General features: G+C 40.9%; 1 protein-coding gene across 4 annotated transcripts in view; it reads right to left on the reverse strand.

The window, feature by feature from the left end:
- Positions 1-11,771: 11,771 nt before the first annotated feature.
- Positions 11,772-14,513, reverse strand: part of kiaa0232 (KIAA0232 ortholog) — a 162,079-nt gene continuing 159,337 nt past the window's right edge. For 3 of the 4 annotated variants that reach the window (XM_063046671.1, XM_063046672.1, XM_063046674.1), the window contains one exon: positions 11,772-14,218. In XM_063046671.1, the coding sequence (XP_062902741.1) occupies positions 14,036-14,218 (183 nt within the window). In that variant the 3' untranslated portion in view covers positions 11,772-14,035. The remainder of the gene's footprint in view (positions 14,219-14,513) is intronic. The other variant, XM_063046673.1, reaches the window with a different exon arrangement.

The raw sequence follows: 14,513 nt of genomic DNA on the forward strand, positions 1-14,513 counted from the left end.
AACAAGGACATGGCAGACCAATTGAATTACTACTTTGGTTCTGTCTTCACTAAGGAGGACATAAATAATCTTCCAGAAATAGTAGGGGACAGAGGATGTAGTGAGATGGAGGAACTGAGGGAAATACATGTTAGTAGGGAAGTGGTGTTAGGTAAATTGAAGGGATTGAAGGCAGATAAATCCCCAGGGCCAGATGGTCTGCATCCCAGAGTGCTTAAGGAAGTAGCCCAAGAAATAGTGGATGCATTAGTGATAATTTTTCAAAACTCTTTAGATTCTGGATTAGTTCCTGAGGATTGGAGGGTGGCTAATGTAACCCCACTTTTTAACAAAGGAGGGAGAGAGAAACTGGGGAATTATAGACCGGTTAGCCTGACATCAGTGGTGGGGAAAATGCTAGAGTCATTTATCAAAGATGTGATAACAGCACCTTTGGAAAGCGGTGAAATCATCGGACAAAGTCAGCATGGATTTGTGAAAGGAAAATCATGTCTAACAAATCTCATAGAACTTTTTGAGGATGTAACTAGTATAGTGGATTGGGGAAAATCAGTGGATGTGGTATATTTGGATTTTCAAAAGGCTTTTGACAAGATCCCACACAGGAGATTAGTGTGCAAACTTAAAGCACACGGTATTGGGGGTATGGTATTGATGTGGGTAGAGAATTGGTTGGCAGACAGGAAGCAAAGAGTGGGAATAAACGGACCTTTTCAGAATGGCAGGCAGTGACTAGTGGGGTACCGCAAGGCTCAGTGCTGTGACCCCAGTTGTTTACAAGATATATATTAATGACTTAGACGAGGGAATTAAATGCAGCATCTCCAAGTTTGCGGATGTCACGAAGCTGGGCGGCAGTGTTAGCTGTGAGGAGGATGCAGAGTGACTTGGATAAGTTAGGTGAGTGGGAAAATTCATGGCAGATACAGTTTAATGTGGATAAATGTGAGGTTATCCACTTTGGTGGCAAGAACAGGAAAACATTATTATCTGAATGGTGGCCGATTAGGAAAAGGGGAGGTGCAACGAGACCTGGGTGTCATTGTACACCTGTCGTTGAAAGTGTGCATGCAGGTACAGCAGGCAGTGAAAAAGGCAAATGGTATGCTGGCATTCATAGCAAGAGGATTCGAGTACAGGAGCAGGGAGATACTACTGCAGTTGTACAAGGCCTTGGTGAGATCACACCTGGAGTATTGTCTGCAGTTTTGGTCCCCTAATCTGAGGAAAGACATTCTTGCCATAGAGGGGGTACAAAGAAGGTTCACCAAATTGATTCCTGGGATGGCAGAACTTTCATATGATGAAAGACTGGATCGACTAGGCTTATACTCGCTGGAATTTAGAAGATTGAGGGGGGATCTAATTGAAACGTATAAAATTCTAAAGGGATTGGACAGGCTAGATGCAGGAAGATTGTTCCCGATGTTGGGGAAGTCCAGAACGAGGGGGTCACAGTTTGAGGATAAAGGGGAAGCCTTTTAGGACCGAGATTAGGAAAAACTTCATCACACAGAGAGTGGTGAATCTGTGGAATTCTCTGCCACAGGAAACAGTTGAGGCCAGTTCATTGGCTATATTTAAGAGGGAGTTGGATAAGGCCCTTGTGGCTAAAGAGATCGGGGGTATGGAGGGAAGGCAGGTATAGGGTTCTGAGTTGGATGATCAGCTATGATTGTACTGAATGGCGGTGCAGGCTCGAAGGGCCGAATGACCTACTCCTGCACCTATTTTCTATGTTTATATTTTTCCTCAAAAAAACATCGAGAGCTGCGAAAGCAGTGAGCTGGCTGCTGGCTATGTGCCCAGAGACCCGAGTTCATTGGGCACCAAGCTCAGAAGAAGTGGTACCACAGACTTTCTCTGACATTAAATGTACCTATTGAATATTAATGGTAAGACTCTTGGCAGTGTGGAGCATCAGTGAGATCTTGGGGTTTGTGTCCATAGGACACTCAGGGCTGCTATGCAGGTTGACAATGTTGTAAAGAAGGTGTCTGGTGTGTTGGCCTTCATCAACCATGAGATTGAATTCAAGGACCATGAGGTAATGTTACAGCTTATAAGACCTTATTTAGAAGCCACTTGGAGTACTGTGTTCAGTTCTGGTCACCTCACTACAGGAAGGATGTGGATACTCTCAAGAGAATGCAGATTTACAAGGATGTTGCCTGGATTGGGGAGCATGCCTTATGAGAATAGGTTGAGTGAACTTGGCCTTGAACTTGGAGGATGAGAGGTGACCTGATAGAGGTGTATAAGATGATGAGAGGCATTGATTGTGTGGATAGCCAGAGGCTTTTGTCTGGGGATGAAATAGCTAACATGAGGGGGCATAGTTTTAAGGTGCTTGGAAATAGGTACCAAGGGGATGTCAGGGGTAAGTTTTCTACAGAGAATGTGGTGGGTGCGTTGAATGTAATGCCAGTGACAATGGTAGAGGCGAATACAATAGGGTCTTTTAAGAGACTCTTAGATAGGTACATGGAGCTTGGAAAAATCGAGGGCTGTGCGGTAGGGAAATTTGAGGCAGTTTCTAGAGTAGGTTAAATGGCCGGCATAACATTGTGGGCCGAATGGCCTGTAATGTGCTGTAGAGTTGTATGTTCTCTGTTCTAAAATGACTTTGAACTGACGCTGAGGTTTAAAAAATCATATCAAGATTTTTGGTTGCAGACAGGTATCTCGGAATGCTACCCTGCACCGTGGAAAATGTCAAGATGTTCTTTATTGCCTTTCCAGCATCCTATTTAGTGGAGCGCAGTTTCAGTGCAGTTGCTCGATCAACATCTTTCAAAGCAACAAAACAGACTGCAAATTTCTGAACATGGGGATTTGGGACTCATTCTGAGTGATGTTCAACCTGATGTTGAGAAGCTGATATCACTGCACTAAGCCCATCCATCTCATTGAAAGGTGAAAAAGTAATGAATAGTTGAACTTCTAATGAATGCTCTAAAATTGTTAATGAAATAATACTGTAATTGAAGAAATAATTTTATTTGTAGCTTTAAGTAGATTTGAGTAATTTTTGCAATTGTTTGTCATTGCTTTAAATTAGCATTTCCTATTTTCTTTCATTGTGCATTGTAAACCAAAATTCTTTAGTTTTTCTGTAATGGCGGGAAGAACGTGGGGGCACAGGGGATGTGTCCTGGGATATAGATAAACATCTGACTGACAAAGGCATAGAAAGCTATAGATATAATGCACAAAAATAGATTATTATAGATAAGTGTTATGATTGGCATGAACACAGTGGGCCAAACGACCTGTTTTTCTGCTATACAACTTAATGATTCTATGATGATTATCATTTTTCAATGCCTAAACTAACACAGCTGTTCCTGTTTTCAGTGTGAAGTTCAAGAATTACCAAGGGTAAATAATTTGTAAAATATTTCATATTGAGAAGGACCTTACTTAAAATTTTAATTTTTGTATTAAATTATCTGAAACTTTATACAAATTTAGCATGCAAAACAATGAAATAACAATGTTTTACCACTGGATGTTGCTCGCAAGCAAAATACAGTTAAGTCTCATTACAGGTGGCTGAATATATTATAATTACTGCATATTTAATCATGTAAATTTCATGGAAATTTGACATTCACAAAGCAGATGGCGATGTATTTGGCAGACTGGATAGATAGGAGGTGCATGCCCAGGCAGTCAAATCTTCCTATCATCTACCTCAAGCTGTACCCAGCCAATTCTACCTTGCACCAACTCAACTGTATCTCCTCCACAATCTCCATCAGCATAGATGCGCCATAAGGCAGTGTGCTTAGTCCCCTGTTCTACTCACTTTACACCTATCACTGTGTGGCTAGGCACAATTCCAATGCCATATTCAAGTCTGCAGATGACACCATGATCACAGGCTGAATCAAAGGTGGTGATGAATCAGCATATAGTAGGGAGATTGAAAATCTGGCTGAGAGTTGCCATAACATCAACATCTTATTTATTGTCAGCAAGACCAAGGAGCTGTTTATCAACTTTAGGAGGAGGAAACCAAAGGTCCATGAGCCAGTCCTCATTGGAGGATCGAGGTGGAGAGGGTCAGCAACTTTAAATTCCTCAGTGTCATAATGTCAGAAGACTTGTCCTGGCCCAGTATCTAAGTGCAATTGTGAAGAAAGCACGGCAGCACCTCTATTTCCTTAGGAGATTGAGAAGATATGGCATGACAACTAAATCTCTGACAAACTTCTATAGATGTGTGATGAGTATATTTACTGGCTGCATCACAACCTGGTATGGAAACACCAATGCCCTTGAATGGAATATCCTATAAAAGGTAGTGGATTTGGCCCAGTCTATCATGGATACAGTCCTCCCCACCATTGAGCACGTCCACATTGCACATTGTCGCAGGAAAACAACATCCATCATCAGGGACCCCCACCACCCAGGGGGTGCTCTCTTCTCGCTGCTGTCATCAGGAAGAAATGTACAGGAGCCTCAGGACCTACACCACCAGGTTCAGGAATTTATTACCCCTCAGGCTCGTGAACCAAAGAAGATAATTTGCAGTCAACTTCACTTGCCCCAACACTGAAATGTTCCCACAATCTATGGACTCACTTTCAAGGATTCTTTATCTCGTTCTTGTTATTTATTGCTTATTTATTTATTTTTTGTATTTGTAGTTTGTTGTCTTTTGCACACTGGTTGAATGCTTAAGTTCATTGATTTTTAGATTAGATTATGAAGACACTCAGTCCTCGTTTATTGTCATTTAGAAACGCATGCATTAAGAAGTGATACAATGTTTCTCCAGTATGATATCACAGAAACACAGGACAGACTAAGAGTAAAACTGACAAAAACCACATAATTATAGCATATAGTTACACAGTGCAAAGCAATACCGTAATTTGATAAAGGGCAGACCATGGGCACGGTAAAAGAAAGTCTCAAAGTCCCGATAGCCCATCATCTCACGCAGACAGTAGAAGGGAGAAACTCTTCCTGCCATGAACCTCCAGCGCCGCAAACTTGCCGATGCAGCACCCTGGAAGCACCCGACCACAGCCGACTGAGTCTGTCTGAAAACTTCGAGCCTCCAACCAGCCCTCCGACTCCAAGCACCATCTCTGCCGAGCACTTTGACCCCACCCTGGCTGCCGAGCAACAAGCAAAGCCAAGGACTCAGGGCCTTCCCCTCCGGCAATTCTGGATCACACAGTAGCAGCGGCAGTGAAACAGGCATTCCAGAAGTTTCACCAGATGTTCCTCCGTGCTCTCACGTCTGCCTCCATCAAGTCAGGATTGTGCCCGGCATCCTACTTGACAGATAACAAATATTAATCAACGGAGTGGCCGCTGCGCGCTGCGTCACACCGCCATCTCCTCCTCTCACCATCTAAGCATCTAAGATTTAACTATGGTTATTATTATTCTATTATGGATTTAATGAGTATGCCCACAAGAAAATAAATCTCAGTGCTTTATAGGGTGACATATATGTACTTTAGTAATAAATTAATTTTGAACTTTGAACTATGTTGTGATTCATCAGTTAAAATGCCTACCCAGCCCTCTCAACAGCAGCCTCCTTGTGGTTCTAAAGCCACAGATAATGCCATTTTGACACATATCTACCTATTTCCTATTATGATTTCTCAGCAGTCACTACAAATATGCTTTGGAACAAAGGCACAATGACAGATGTTTATATTTGTTTGTAACATGTGCAAATTCATTTTATCCATCACTGCATTTGGAGTTAGTGATTAATTTTTCAAAAAATCTCTGCAGTGGAGATATGATCAGAATACAGGAAAGGCTTTCCATGTGGAGAACACTATATTTAGTGTGGCTTGCAATTGTGTGTTATGGTGAATTTACAGTATGGAAAGCCATTCATCTCAACAATAGCAAATTAATCATTCACAGCTTCTCCCCTAACCTACCCACTTCATCTAACTTTACAACTCCTCCCTTGGAGGATCAGACACCCTGAGCCAATAGGCTGGTCCTGGACTTATTTCGTGGCATAATTTACATATTACTATTTAATTATTTATGGTGCAACTGTAACGAAAACCAATTTCCCTTGGGATTAATAAAGTATGACTATGACTATGACTATCTACCTCAAACCTCTATCCAACTCCCTTCTTAAAGTGAAAACTGAACCGGTTTCCATCAGTAAATTCTAAATCATGACTATTCACTGCATTGTAAATTAGCAGAATTTAGAGAAGTCAATGTTCATGCCATCAGACTGGAGGCTACCCAGACGGAATATAAGGTGTTGTTCCTCCAACCTGAGTGTGGCTTCATCTTTACAGTAGAGGAGGCCATGGATAGACATGTCAGAATGGGAATGGGATGTGGAATTAAAATGTGTGGCCACTGGGAGATCCTGCTTTCTCTGGCGGACAGAGCGTAGGTGTTCAGCAAAGCGGTCTCCCAGTCTGCGTCGGGTCTCGCCAATATATAAAAGGCCACATCGGGAGCACCGGACGCAGTATATCACCCCAGTCGACTCACAGGTGAAGTGTTGCCTCACCTGGAAGGACTGTTTGGGGCCCTGAATGGTGGTAAGGGAGGAAGTGTAAGGGCATGAACATCGACTTCTCTAACTTCCGCTAATGCCCCACCTCCCCCTCGTATCCCATCTGTTATTTATTTTTATACACACATTCTTTCTCTCACTCTCCTTTTACTCCCTCTGTCCCTCTGAATATACCCCTTGCCCATCCTCTGGGTCCCCCCCCCTTGTCTTTCTTCCCGGACTTCCTGTCCTATGATCCTCTCGTATCCCTTTTGCCAATCACCTGTCCAGCTCTTGGCTCCATCCCTCCCCCTCTTGTCTTCTCCTATCATTTTGGATCTCCTCCTCCCCCTCCCACTTTCAAATCTCTTACTAACTCTTCCTTCAGTTAGTCCTGACGAAGGGTCTCGGCCCGAAACGTCGACTGTATCTCTTCCTAGAGATGCTGCCTGGCCTGCTGCATTCACCAGCAGCTTTGATGTGTGTTACTAGAATGTTACCTGGGTTTCATCACCAAGTTACAGAGAAAGGCTGAACAAGTTGGGTCTTTATTCTTTGGAGCGTAGAAGGTTGAGGGGAGACTTGATAGAGGTAATGAGGGGGTTAGGTAGAGTTGACGTGGATAGGCTTTTTCCATTGAGAGTGGGGGAGATTCAAACAAGAGGACATGAGTTGAGAGTTAAAGGGCAAAAGTTTAGGGATAACATGAGGGGGAACTTAGAGAGTGGTAGCTGTGTGGAATGAGCTTCCAGCAGAAGTGGTTGAGGCAGGTTCGATGTTGTCATTTAAAGTTAAATTGGACAGCTACATGGACAGGAAAGGAATGGAGGATTATCGGTGGGATTAGGTGAGAGTAAGAGTTTGGCACAGACTAGAAGGGCCGAGATGGCCTGTTTCCGTGCTGTAATTGTTATATGGTTATATGGTTAAGTATAACATTAAAAACAGCAGGAAGCATGTTTTGAAGTTCATTCATGAATAAAGATTCTTTTTAATTAATATTTTCAGGTGATGGTGATCCACCTTCTAAATTCACTCAGTCCTTTGGTGAAGGTACTCCGTGTTCCAGAATTTAGACCCAATATCCATAAATGATTGGTGATAGATTTTCAAGCCAGCATAGTGTATGATATGGAGGGAAACCTGCATGTGCTGGTATTCCGCGGCATATGCAGCCTTTGTCCTTCTTGGTGGTAAAAGATAGGGGTTTAGAAGGTGCCATTGGACTATCACAGATGAGTACCTTAGTGCATCTTGTAGGTGGTACACCCTGCAGCTAGTCTGCGTTGCTGGTGGAGGGTATGATGGTCTAGAATATTTGATCAAAACAACCAAATAAAGCAGTCCGTTTTCTCATGCATGGTGCCAAGTTGCTTGCAAGTTGTTGCTGCATTCATCACAAAGGGAGTAAATATTGGTAAGCAGTGAAAAAAATTACAGATATTAGATACTGGAGGGAGAGCAGAATCATTTTAAATGATGCAGTCACTTTGCTGCGCATTATAAAAAAAATCAACACTAGAGTGAACCATCAGACGAATGTCATTTCCCTTAAAACAGTTAGCCAGCATAGATCATCACACTTGTGTGAAAGACAGAAATTGGAGGGAAATATTAATAGTACTCACAATTCCATAGACCATAAGACAAAGGAGCAGAAGTTGGCTATTCGGCCCATGGAGTCTGCTCCACCATTTTATCATGAGCTGATCCATTCTCCCATTTAGTCCCACTCCCCCGCCTTCTCACCATAACCTTTGATGCCCTGGCTACTCAGATACCTATCAATCTCCGCCTTAAATACACCCAATGACTTGGCCTCCACTGCCGCCCGTGGCAACAAATTCCATAGATTCACCACCCTCTGGCTAAAAAGTTTCTTCGCATCTCTGTTCTGAATGGGTGCCCCTCAATCCTTAAGTCATGCCCTCTCGTACTAGACTCCCCCATCATCATCATGGGAAACAACTTTGCCACATCCACTCTGTCCATGCCTTTCAACATTCAAAATGTTTCTGTGAGGTCCCCCCTCATTCTTCTAAACTCCAAGGAACACAGTCCAAGAGCGGACACACTCCTCATATGTTAACTCTCTCATTCCCGGAATCATTCTAGTGAATCTTCTCTGTACCCTCTCCAACGTCAGCACATCCTTTCTTAAATAAGGAGCCCAAAACTGCCCGCAGTACTCCAAGTGAGGTCTCACCAGCGCCTTATAGAGCCTCAACATCACATCCCTGCTCCTATACTCTATTCCTCTAGAAATGAATGCCAACACTGCATTCACCTTCTTCACCACCGACTCAACCTGGAGGTTAACCTTAAGGGTATCCTGCACGAGGACGCCCAAGTCCCATTGCATCTTCGAACTTTGAATTCTCTCTCTATTTAAATAGCAGTCTGCCCGTATATTTCTTCTGCCAATGTGCATAACCATACACTTTCCAACATTGTACTTCATTTGCCACTTCTTTGCCCATTCCTCCAATCTATCCAAGTCTCTCTGCAAACTGTTTCCTCAGCACTACTGGCCCCTACACCTATCTTCGTATCATCAGCAAACTTAGCCACAAAGCCATCTATTCCATAATCCATATCGTTGATGTACAACATAAAAAGAAGCGGCCCCAACACGGACCTCTGTGGAACACCACCGGTAACCGGCAGCCAACCAGAATAGGATCCCTTTACTCTCACTCTCTGTTTTCTGCCAATCAGCCAACGCTCTATCCACGTATGTAACTTTCCCGTAATTCCATGGGCTCTTATCTTGTTAAGTAGCCTCATGTGTGGCACCTTGTCAAAGGCCTTCTGAAAATCCAAATATACATCCACTGCATGCATCTCCCTTGTCTAGCCTACTTGTAATTTCCTCAAAAAATTGTAATAAGGTTGTCAGGCAGGATTTTTCCTTTAGGGAATCCATGCTGAGTTCTGCCTATCTTGTCATATGCCTCCAGCTACTCCGTAACCTCATCCTTGACAATCAACTCCAACAACTTCCCAAACACCGATGTCAAGCTAACAGGTCTATAATTTCCTTTTTGCTTCCTTGCCCCCTTCTTAAATAGTGGAGTGACATTTGCAATCTTCCAGTCCTCCGGAACCATGCCAGAATCTATCGACTTTTGAAAGATCATCGCTAATGCCTCCGCAATCTCCGCAGCTACTTCCTTCAGAACACGAGGGTGCATTCCATCTGGTCCGGGAGATTTATCTACCTTTAGACTATTCAGCTTCCTGAGTACTTTCTTTGTCGTAATTGTGACCGCGCACACTTCTCTTCCCTGTCGCCCTTGAGTGTCCGATATACTGCTGATGTCTTCCTCAGTGAAGACTGATGAAAAATACTTGTTCAGTTCCTCTGCCATCTCCTTATCTCCCATTGCAATTTCTCCAGCATCATTTTCTATCAGTCCTATGTCTACTCTCACCTGTCTTTTACTCTTTGTATACTTGAAAGCTTTTAGTATCCTCTGTGATATCATTTGCTAGCTTCCTTTCATAGTTCATCTTTTCTCTCTTAATGACCTTCTTAGTTTCCTTTTGTAAGCTTTTAAAAACTCCTCAATCCTGTCTTCCCACTAATTTTTGCTTCCTTGTATGCCCTCTCCTTTGCTTTAACTTTGGCTTTGACTTCTCGTCAGCCACGGTTGCATTCTTTTTCCATTCGAAAATTTGTTCTTTTTTGGAATATACCTATCTTGCACCTTCCTCACTTCTCGCAAAAACTCCAGCCACTGCTGCTCTGCCGTCCTTCCTGCCGGTGTCCCTTTCCAGTCGACTTTGGCCAGTTCCTCTCTCATGCCATTATAATTTCCTCTACTCCACTGAAATACCGACATATGGGATTTCGGCTTCTCTTTTTCAAATTTCACTGTGAACTCAATCATGTTATGATCACTGCCTCCTAAGAGTTCCTTCACCTCAAACTCTCTAATCACCTCCGGTTCATTGCACAATACCCAATCCAGTACAGCCGATCCCCTATTGGGCTCAACAACAAACTGTTCTAAAAAGCCATCTCGCAGACATTCTACAAATTCTCTCTTGAGATCCAGTGCCGACCTGATTTTCCCAATCCACTCACATGTTAAAATCCCCCACAATTATCATAACACTGCCCTTCTGACAAGCCTTTTCTATTTCCTTTTGTAATTTGTAGTCCACATCACTGCAGCTGTTTGGAGGCCTATATATAACTGCCTTCAGGGTCCTTTCACCCCTGCTATTTCTTAGCTCAACCCATAAAGATTCTGCACCTTCCGATCCTATGTCACCTCTTTCTAATGATTTGATATAATTTCTTACCAATAAAGCCACGCCACCCCCTCTGCCTACCTTCCTATCCTTCCGATACAGTATATCCTTGCACATTGGAAGCAACCTTCTTTTTAAACTCTCTACGCTGTCCTGTCTACGTCACACACCTGCGCAGTTTTTTCTTCAACATATAATTCTGGTTGATGAGGTTGAAACCCTCCATGTCTGAGGAGAATGAATTCCTTGGAGAATGTTTGTAACTAAAGTCTTTGGACAACAGATAGATAAGTATTCAGAGCATGATGATATGGCATTATAAATGGGTGCCACAGTAGTGTAGTGGTTAGCACAATGGTATTACAGCTCAGGGCATTCTGGAGTTTGGAGTTCAAAAATGGTATTGTTCTGTAAGGAGTCTGTACAACCTCCCCATGGAATGCATAGGTTTTCATTGGGTACTCCAGTTTTCTCCCACAGTTCAGAGATGTATCAGACAGGTTAACTGGTCATTGTAAATAGTCTCGTGGTTAGGTTAGGGTTAATCATGTTTGTCATGGGTTGTTGGGCTAGTGTGGCTTAAAGGACTTACCACACTGTTCTGCTAAATAATTATAAAATAAATAAACAATTGTGTTCTGGCTTTGCAATTATTAAGCAGGTTGTTTTGCTCTATATTATCTGGAGTCTGCTACTGCTCAAGATTATTTCTCAATATGTAAAGTTATGAGTGCATGGACTCGAGTTCACAGTGCTTTGAAATATGTTCCAGATTTTGTAGTTTCTATCGAGAGTTATTCTGACACCACTTCGGGCATTATTGTTTGGTTCCAGAACAATCTCAGATTCCATAATTATCTTTCCAGATATGAACATTATAACATTGTAAGTGTGTGCTATCATCAAACCTCAGTGGCATAGTCAAGAAATGAGTCTCACTCAATAAGTCAGGGTTATTAATTAAAAACATTAGTGCAAATAAATTAAAACTCTGTTAAAGTTTACTTTTGAGTCTTTATTAGGTGTAAAGTAATTCCACAATGAAACAAAATCAGTTACTCTGGTGTACATGAAATTAGAGAACAATGCAACCACTTTAAGCAAAAAAATTAGAAAAAGGCTAACAACTGAGAAATGGGAAACTCAGGTTTCAGTACTATGGTGTATACTATTCCACAATGAGTTCTATGTTGTCTTTTCAAACTGCTTGTAGTAGATGACAAATAAAACACTCTTCCCTACTTTTCCTCAATAAATCACTCAGTTGAAAACCTGACCATAAGAAACTTGAAATCACATTTCTCAAACTATCCAAATTGAATGCTGCTTTTAATTTTTATTAATTATATAAGTATGGAAACTACTTCAGGTGACCTGTGTAAACATTTCATTATTCCCTAATCAACTTCTTAAGCCTTTTGTCTTTCCAAAGATGACTTAGCATCTTAATACTCTTTACGACAAGTTTATGCATCACCTGACATTGTCCTTATTTGTCTATATAAGCAGCTCAAAAAAAAAGAAATCAATAACTTAAGCATATATGATTTACAGAAGGCTTTCAATTCTGTCTTTGTTAACATCCATGGCCATTCAAAAATTCTATAACCCTTTTTAAACATAATGGTTATGAATTCCTGAAAGCTGCAGCATTTGTTTTTGCTCTTTTACATACTGTGTTGCTATTGAAATAACCCACAACCAAAAAAAAATTCACAGGAAGGCCCTGTTAAATGGCTTTGTAAAGTTTGAAATTTTAATAGTTAAAACTATTTCACTGAGCAACAGCAGCCATCTCTGACAAATTTACGTGCAAACTATTATTTTGCTTTTAATTTTACAACTGGCTCACATGTACAAAAACAAATGTTGCAGCTCAAAAATTATGGATGCTGAATTTATCTCTAAGATAAATTCAATTTAATCCTTCCACTTTCTTATTATAATTTTAATTATCACCATGATAAGTTCTGTGGTTACTCTGTTCTTAATAGATATTCAAGTTACTTAACTTGAATTTTTGATCTCCACTGTAACCAGCGATTATTGTCATGGGATTCAGGTAGCCAATCACTAAGTTGAAAAACTCTTGGCTGGCTGTGTACCTGGTGACCAGAATATTGTTCCCTTGGCTTTTTTTTTAAAATCTTGCAAACTCGTAGCACAAGGGTGTGGCAGATATTCAACAAATGTCAAACTGATGTTTATGACACCAGTGTTTTTTAAAAAAAGGAAAAAAAATCTCAAAGTCACATGAAGAAACAATCATTACTGCAGTCACACATGTTAATGAGATTCTCATGTTTTAAGTCTACACTTGGTTCTTGCAGTCAGCACGAGTAAAATGTCAGAATGGTTCCTCACACCATTCCAAAACACAAAATGAATTCTGCTAAAGATCTATAAAAATCACAGCCACAACATGGAGTAACTGTAATTTGCTCAGGATTTCTCACACTACTAGAGCATACAGATTTACCAATCTTCTGTTTAATAGTGATGCCTAAAGTCAGTGTAAGAATCTCTTGCATCAACCCAATCCCTCACACTGAAACCTTTCCCACAACCTCAAAATCCTGGACATTCACAGTTAGCATTTCACAAGCCATACTCACTAAATTTATCTCAATTTTATGAAAACATATTTAGAATCATTCAGAAAAATGTTATTTATACTTATTCTGATTCTAAAGCACAACCTTGTCGTTCCTACTTTGAAGTGAGATAACAGGTTTCAATTAGATGATTTAAGTCTATTCATCCATGCTGTTGTCCTGCATTCAGAAAGGCACTGATCTAGTTATGTGAAGTTTAGTTGAAGTATTTATCTCCCAATTCTTTTATAACAAAGCATTATAACTGTGCCATATGCCAAGAGCCTCTGAATAGCAGAAGTTGTAGTTGACAGAGTAGTCCTAATGAGAACAGTAGTTCTACAATAGTAATGGAAGCGGTTGTAATTAATCAGCAAAATAAGCATTGATGCTAGTAAGATAGACACATGCACAATCATTCTTTGACAAACACAACCTATACTAGTTGAAAAAGCCAAGGTTTCGATAAACTATTATTGTTAATTAGTTTTCCTGTCATGGGATTGCAGTCAATGCCTAACAGTGAAACCTACAAGAAGAGAAAGATAAATCCTATCTAAAGGAGTTAAATGAAAAGAAAACTGAAGTTTTTTCCCCCCCAAAGAGCAATAAGTTCTCAGCAAGAGTGTTGTGAACTTATTAAAAGTAGAGTTGCCTCTGCTGAGCAGAATTAAAGATGTGTGCGAGAAAAAAGCTCTTCATCTGGAGGGTCATCCCAGTCACTTCCGCCTTCTGAAGCAGTTTCATCCGAGCTCGAACAGTCGCTGGAAAAAAGCTTTCTGCGGATGACAGCTGACCTCCCTCTAGTGTCATGCTCTACTCTGCAATTCACATCACAGGCTGCTGTATTCTGCTGAGAGAGAAATGTGTTACAAGCTTTAAATTTCACTACATTTACACATGTAATATTTTTGTTCTTTTAATAAATAAGTTGGAAGTCAAAATAAGCTTTTGTCTCCAAAATTAGATTTTAAAATAAAGGATGATCATTTTATGCCAGTAATTTGATTGATATGGTTGCATTCATGATAACACATTTCAATATTTACTATTTGCATAAAGACAGATTTTACTGAATTAGACTGTCTCACAAAGTATAAAATATGAATCTAGTGACTTATTAAAACAAGGCTGATTTGGGCCAAATG

This window comes from Mobula hypostoma, chromosome 4, assembly GCF_963921235.1.
Source record: "Mobula hypostoma chromosome 4, sMobHyp1.1, whole genome shotgun sequence".
NCBI classification, from domain to species: Eukaryota; Metazoa; Chordata; class Chondrichthyes; order Myliobatiformes; family Myliobatidae; genus Mobula; species Mobula hypostoma.